General features: G+C 53.8%; 1 protein-coding gene across 1 annotated transcript in view; it reads right to left on the bottom strand.

The window, feature by feature from the left end:
- Positions 1-346: 346 nt before the first annotated feature.
- LOC311196207 (alpha-2-macroglobulin-like) overlaps positions 347-7,647 on the bottom strand; it is a gene marked incomplete at its 5' end in the record, with an annotated part of 32,067 nt that continues 24,766 nt past the window's right edge. The window contains 11 exon segments of the mRNA XM_084269722.1: positions 347-522; positions 1,305-1,346; positions 2,104-2,206; positions 2,618-2,686; positions 3,394-3,484; positions 3,846-3,973; positions 4,267-4,485; positions 4,602-4,825; positions 5,857-6,022; positions 6,314-6,388; positions 6,697-6,853. Coding sequence (XP_084125848.1) covers positions 497-522; positions 1,305-1,346; positions 2,104-2,206; positions 2,618-2,686; positions 3,394-3,484; positions 3,846-3,973; positions 4,267-4,485; positions 4,602-4,825; positions 5,857-6,022; positions 6,314-6,388; positions 6,697-6,853 — 1,300 coding nt within the window. The 3' untranslated portion in view covers positions 347-496.

Below are 7,647 nucleotides of genomic sequence, written 5' to 3'. Positions count from 1 at the left end.
CCAGTCCACCTCACAGCAGTGATTTCACAGTGGTATCAAAGGTGACCAGAGGTTTATGTCCAAGGAGTATCATGCAGAAAACACCCACTTTTAGGGGCAGGGAACCAAGAAGCTTCCAGTGCATATTCAATCAGCAATGATTTCCTCTCCACCTGGAGGACTGGCAAGTATGGAGACAAACCTCCCCACTGTCAAATGCTGCCTGCCTCCTGGCATTCCTAAATTGCCAAAGACTGCCCTGCCTGAGATGGTTCTGGATTTTAATCTTGGGCCATTACACAGTCTGAGATATGGGTGGGAGGAAATGAAAGACACAGTAACTAAAAATAAGGACAGAAACATCTGATGAGAATCAAGACTTAATTTATTTACATTGTTCCTTTTTGGTGTTGAGGTATCCTCATCTAGCATTTCGATAGGTCTCCTCAACAAGAAGATCTTCTGAGAGGGGCAAAGACACAATCTGATCCAGCAAGACTCAGACAATATGTGCTCTTCAGGCATTTCCACTTTCAGCCTTTGCTGGAGGTGAGAAAAGGATATAGTGAGATAAGTATCTTGGGGAAGCAGTGTCCAGAGCCCTGGCCAGCTCCTCTGTGTTCTGGTGGCTACACAAGTTCAAGCCCTGTTAAAATCTGGGAAACTGCTTCACCTAATAATGCCCAGCTGCAGACAGAGAACAGAAAGGGAATGGTTGCCCACATTCAAGATACCCATAATACTGAGAAGGGAGGGAAAACAGAGATATCCTGGAGATACATGAGATATCCTGGCACACATTCTCTCAGCATCTTGGTTTCCTAAAGGAAGGGAAAAAGTAACCCAGGGCAGAGTCTGAAAGGTTGCCACTGCAAACATGCAAATAACATCAGCATTTCACCAAGATGCTTGGGAGAAAATTCCTCAGTACCCTTCTGTCTCTGCAGCAGTGCAAGTGTGGCCCTAAAAAAGGGCAGAGACACAAAGGCTGAGTGTGGTGTTCAGTCCCAAGGGAGATTTCAATCTTACTTCTGTAAGACACACGCAGGAAAAGTCAAATACGCCTGTGCAAACCAAGGCAGTAACGCTGGGATTGCCGCTGGCAGTGAACCAAATGAAAGCTGTTTCTGCTCTTACACAGGACATAGGGTGGCAGCATCGCTTCTCCTCTCGGTAGTGCGGCTAAGGAACTGCAGCAGGCACAGCGAAGGTAAATGCTGAGAGTATTCGCAGCCTGAGGAACCCTCAAGTCCACGAAGACTTTAATTAAAGACATCCTGCCATAGCCCGTGCTGGAACATCTCCGTTGTTCCTGCCCAACCTACCTGTGGTGCAGGGAGCGCTGTACTCGTGTGTGGCGAACTCATCTGTAAGACAGAAGGGGAAGGGGAGATCAGGCTGTCAGAGGCCCCGGCACTGCCGGCAGGGCGAGGGGGGCCAGAGGGACGCCCCTCCCAGGCCCCGCAGCTGGGCGCCGCCACCACCCGCGGCTCTCCCCGCGGAGACCCCGGCGGGCCCGGGGCAGCCCGGGCCGCGGCTCTGGCCGGAGGCCGCCGCCGCAGCAGCATCCCGGCGGAGCCGCCCGGCGCCGGCAGCCGCAGCGGCTCCGCAGCCCGGCGCGCCCAGGGGCTGCTCGGGCGCCCTGTCGCAGCCGCCGTGCCGGCAGAGGCGGAGCAGCGGCGGGGCTGCCGGGAAGCGCGGGCAGCGCAACGCTCCGGGCTGGAGCCGAAGGCGGCGGCGGCGGCGCAGCGCCCGCAGCTCTGCCCGCGGGACGGCTCCTCTCCGCGCTGCGGGGAGCGGCCCTGCGGGAGCGGCAGGGTCGGAGGGCCGTGGGTTTGGCCTCCTCCGTCCTCTCCCGCAGGGGCGGAGGCTGCCCCGGAGCCGCCGGTGTGAGGGGCGGCCGCGCAGGGACCCGTCCCCGCACCGGCACCGCCGCCCCTCCGTGTTCGCTGGAGCCCGGGCGGGTCGGGGCCGGAGGGCTGAGGGCAGAGGGGCCGGTGGCCTCCAGCCCTCTGGGCCGCGCTGCGCTCGGGCAGGTTGGGGTGGCCGGAGCCGCCGTGCCGCTCCTGCGTGTGGCCGAGCGCCCGCCCTGGCTCCCGCGGGCACCCGCGGCCCCGCACTCACCTGTCTCGTAGTAGTCGTAGACCTTCACCTGAGCCGGCTTCAGGCCCTGTACGGGGATGTCACGCTCCACCGTGAAGGAGAAGCTGAGGGTCTCGCTGCTCAGCTGCGGGAGGGAAGCGGTGGAGGCTGAGGGGCGGCTGGGCCCGGCGCCACGTCCCTGCGCTGCCCCCGAGCTCCCTCCCTCTCCGCTGCCCCCCGTGCCTGGGCCCTGGGGGGTGTGGGGGGGCTGCAAGGCTGACCGTGAGGCAGGGGGAAGGCTGGTGCCTTTCAGCCGAGCAGGGGAGGCTGTGGCCGCTGGAGGTCAGGGCCCCACCTGTGTGTGGGGCAGAGGGAAAGGATGCTGAGGGCTCAGAGGAAAGTACTAATAAGTCTGAAAGATCAGCAGAAGGCACTATGGGTTTGTTCCTATCCTTGCCAGAGCCATAGTCGTTTTGAGTCCCCAGTGTTACGCTCTGTGAGGGAAACGTCCCCATGCCCATGTTTCTGATCCATTCTGCCCTACACGGATACTCACCTTTTGCAGGTACACCAGGATATGGTTGGTACTCAACTCTGTGCGCTCAATAACGGACCGGCCTTCCAGCTGAAGAAAAAAGACCAAGCTGTTACTGCCCTGACGATGGTTTCCTGGTGGCCCTTGCACAGCCCCATGGCTGGGATGTATTTTGGATGCTGTAGGGTACTCAGGGAACTAACTGTGCAGCATGGAACTGTATGGATGCCACCAGGTACCCTGATCCCCAGGTCTTCCCTTCGCCAGCTTGGATGATGCTTTAGTGTCCCTGCTCTTGCAGGGACTGAGCACTGGTTCAAGTGCAGTTATGGAATGGTTTGATGGAAATTCATTCCTTCTGGCACGCTAGTCCTGCAGTACCTTATGATTGCTTTTATTTTCCAGACCATGCACCTGCTCAGCATCTTAAACAATGACCCAAGATCAAAAGAGTTACAATGCTATGAGGTGATGTCAGAACAATAGAGGAAGAAAAGGAAACAGCACTACTTTTGAATGTCCCATGCACAAAGCTCTCTGTACACAGTGATAAAATGAAGGTGCCCATCACCAGTCTAAAGAATAAATTACGCCAATTGTTTTTCCTAGACTCATCATATTGTGTGACCTTCTACTTGCCTTGAGCCAGATAAGAAAAGAGAATGCTGTATGTGGCAAATTGCAAGTAAGAATGGCAAAATCAAGAAGTTTAAAACCCTGAAGCCCCTTAGGTTGCTATAGACACTTAGAACATGTCTTGAAGAGAAAAAGACAAAGTTTGACAAATAGGCAGCTACCTTTTTCACAGAGGACTTCACAGGGATGAATCCTGACAGCATCTTCACATCAACAATCACCATGTTGGAGCCGTTGCGCTCCCCAGTGTAACTAAGGAACCAAGCAACAAAGGTTGAGTGCACTTCAAGTTGAAGCTGGGGGCACTTACAACCTTCCCATAACACTTGTCACCCCACCACGTACTGACAGTCCAGCACCAACTTCTCCAGCTATTGCTGGGCTTCCTAGTCACCTTGCAGTAGCCCAGCCCTCGGCTCCCACATAGCTAGCTCCACCTCTGCTGGACATGTCCTTCCTTCACAGCCTCTCCTGCTGGCCCAGCAGCTTCCTGCCCACATTTCCAGGGAGGCACTGCTCCTCCAGGGCTCCCAGACTGTTTCAGCCTGGACCACCAGACCTCCTCCGGCTCCCGTGGCCTCTCAGGAAGGCTCAGACCCCCACACAGACTCACCTGACATTTATGCCTATGTCAAAGCCTTTGTGAGCCTTGGAGTCCTCACATGTCTCTGGGATCGTGTACACATGGAGCATGAAGGGCGCATCCTCCTGCACGGGCTGCACGTTGTACCTCAGGCTTGTCTAGGGGAGAGCCAGCAGCTCTGTGAGAGTGTGTGTGCTCAGCACGTGAGAGAGACCTTCCTCTCCCTGTCCAGTCTCCCCACTTCTGCAGTTCTCCCAGCTCCTCCAAAATTGCAGATCCTTCTGTCCTGCCCTCCCACTCTCTCCTCCACACACCTCTAGTCTTCTCTTGTTCCCTCCTGCAGAGCCTTCCCCCCACTCCTGCCCTGTCCACTGTGCCCCCTGCCCTCAGCCTGGCTCCTGGCTGGCAAGGTGTCTCCTGCCAGGATGCCACCTGTCCCCATCGCCCTCACCTGCAGGTAGACACATCCTTCTCCAGAGACCTCTGCGCTGTACTCCCCTGGCACCTGGGGCAGGGCCACGCGCTGGAGCAGCAGGCGGTTTGTGGGATCCACTTGGAAGTCTTGCTGGAAGTCCCCTCCCGATCGCAGGGTCACTTTGGAGGCTGCTCCGCTCTTGGCATAGGTGACAGCTCCGTACAGGGACAGGGCTTGGAGAGCCACCACTGTGTCCTGGAAGAGGGGTGCCAGCACTCAGGGGGATGCACTCAGCCTTTCCACAGCCTGTCCAGCCACAGCCCGCCCCTTGCTGTCGTCAGGGGCAGGGTCACAGGAGGGACGCAGCTCACCTGGGTGGAGGAGAAGCCTCCGTTGGGATTCTGCTGACTGCTGATCCACTTTGCAATAAGGGATGCGAATGACAGCTCCTCCTGGGAAGGTGCTGGCTGCGTGGTGAGCTGAGCCAGCAGCACGTAGGCCGTCATCTCCACTTCAGCAGAGGGAGCTCGGTGGCGATAGTACGGGAGGTCAGCCTCGGGCTCTTTCCCAGGCCGCTGCCAGTGGACAGACCCATCTTCATGGGAGGCAGGGAACGAGGAGACAAGACAACAAGTGATTATTAGTGGTTATTGCAAGGGAATTCTTGATCTGCTGCCGATCCAGCTGGGAGGATGGAGCCTCCAGTGTGCATCTGTCATGCAAGACAAAATGGGAAGAGTTAGACAGCTCTTCACTTGCTTCACCTTTTCTGATCTGCTGAGGCTCAGCCCTCAGGCTCGGGGGCCACTTTGGCCCTAACTCCAGGTTCATGGAGGCCTTTATGGGCTTGGACACTTAAGGAAATAGGGACCTATGCAGACCACCAGTGCACCAGGCCGGCACACCTTCCCTTTTCAAGTAGAGGTCCCAGGGCTGGGCAGCAACAAGCTCTGTGAGGCTGAATGACCCCAGGACTATGAGCCAAGCTTGCTAGTCACATGCAGGTGGCAAAGGCAGGAGGTGCTGGGCATATTTCCTTCACAACCCTGCTGCCCAACCCGTGGGCAAACTCAATGTCCACTCTGACTTTATCAGAATGCTTCCAAGTTGTTACTGATTTCCTGGAAGACTGAGCTTATGCTGTTGCCTCTGGAGTGAGCTGTGATTTTGTTTTCTTGCTCAGCCCAAGCAGCTCTTCTCTGGTTTATTGTCCCTTGTGCTGTGCAAGGTCAGCTGTGTTCCATGTTGAGCACGGGAACACTGTGCTGCACACTGCAAGGAAGGAGAGGCCATAAACATTGCTGAGCCTTTGTGAAGCCATGCCTGGTGTGGGAAGAGCCATGCACCGATGTGAGACACTGACAGAGCTACCCTTTAGTTCAGCATTAATGGGCATGGTGCCTGGTGCTTTCTGATGCCCTCCCTTGGAGCAGAGAAATAGAGGAGTGGTCCCTAGGAGGGAGTTCTCAGAAACGCAACCCCGTTGCAAAAGTCTTTTCTCTGTCTCCACCTTCCCCCACCTACAGAAGCCTGCAGCCATTGCCCTGCCGACAAGGACCATTTAATTAAGGGAAGGTGTGAGGCCAGTGGGTTGGAAGAAAGAGACGTCCCACCAGGCACACTCACCCTTTCTCACAGCTTCCTTTTCGAGCGAGCCCAGCAACATCTTCCGCTTCTCCTCCTTCCCTGCCAGGGCGAAGGCGTACGCCATCAGTGCCTTGGTGTACACGTGGTTCTCCTTCCCCTCTGCTGACATTTCCAGGCAGAACAGGGCGTTGCGCACCACTGAGTGCTGAGGGGAAGAGACAACCACGGATTAGAGGCTTGGGGAGAAATTGAGTTTTTTGCCTTAGTAATGATCCATCATTCCACTGAGCTTTGTGGAAGGGTCTGTGAGAATGAGGTTTTGGAACATGTAGGGTAAAATGTGGTCCAGAATTTCAAAAACTGAGAACAGATAATTCGTATATCACACGTCTCAACAATCAAGTCCTTTTCCCAATTTGGAACAAATTCCGGGCAGTACTGTGTCATCACAGCACCACACAGCACAACTGATTCAAATTAGGGTACCGACACGTACAGTTACAGGCAGAGGAATCTGCAGCAATGCAATAGTGATGTAGGCTGTCAGTGAGACCTCGTTGTCCACTCCACCCTGCAGGGAAACACAAAGGTATATGCTGAGCCCACCTAGCTTCTTATCTGCAGCCTTTTCTCCCACTCCAATGGGAGTACTTTATTCTGCACTGTAGACCCATAGATTGCCTCCTCCCCCACTTACAAAATACAGGTTAACCTTTGTTTTCCTTTGCTATTGTGGTGATCATACAGAATCACCTCTGGTTTCCTCGTTGCCACTGACATGAGAATTTCCCATCTGCTCAAGAAGCTCAACTGGACCTATCTGACTTAGGGTCATGTTCTAGCTTCATGAAAAAAAACCCAACCAGGCAGACACGTTACCTTCATGGCATTGTTCAGGAGTGTCCCAGAACTTTGGAAACAGCCATTCTCCTTCTGTTTGTAAGACAGCCAGATCAAAGCATCCTGGATGTGCTTCTCATCTATGAAGATGTAAGACCGGGCCTGGGCAAAGGACTTGAGGACAAATGCCGTGAGCCTGAAAGGGTGAAATAGCAGTGAAAGAGCCTGAGCAGGCTTGTTGTCCATCTTAGGTGGCAGGCCCACATACACATCATCTGTCTGGAGAAAGGTCTGGGGAACTCTGGGCCAATTAGTCAGACCACGTGTATATTATATCTTCACCTCAAAAAAATCTGTCAAAAAACTACTTCTCACCTTGATTTCCTGTCCCTCTCTTGACTTATAAAACCCTGTCATCCCTTTATGTTGACTACAGTTTGAAAGACAGTGATTGTTGATCTTTACCTTAAAAAAAATCCTTTTGGAAAAAGTGGAGCATTGCATAATAAGCTCAACATCTGCATAACACTAATACTCAAAATGATGGGTAAGAGTCATTAAATCCCTGCCAGCTCGTGGTCTGCTGACAGGACTCTTGCACTAGAGATCTATGCTTTGTGGGCTTCCCAGAAATCCCCAGAGTGTCAAAGTAAAGAAGAACCTCTTAAAAGAGTTTTTGCTAGAGTTGTTACAGGCAGGCATGTGGAGAGAAGCCAACATGCCATCAAGAGCCAAGCACCATTTCAGAAACTAAAAGCAAACCAAAGGTGATGAAATAGTTCATCCTTACCCTTACCTGAAATTGAAGATTCATGGCAATGATAAGCTGGAGCATCTCTAAACTTTGCATAAGTCACACCAGCAACATGCTCTTCTCCAGGCTCTCTTTGCTTAGTAACAAACCCTCTTTAAAAGAACCCATATGGCACTGCTCTTTGGTTACCATCCTTTTCACATATATGGAAGCACCTTTCCAAGCAGATGCTAGTT

The sequence above is a fragment of the Gallinula chloropus genome, assembly GCF_964237585.1.
Source record: "Gallinula chloropus genome assembly, chromosome: 1".
Taxonomy (NCBI): Eukaryota; Metazoa; Chordata; class Aves; order Gruiformes; family Rallidae; genus Gallinula; species Gallinula chloropus.
Note: the sequence above shows the minus strand (reverse complement) of the source record. Positions and strands in the feature narration are given on the sequence as shown.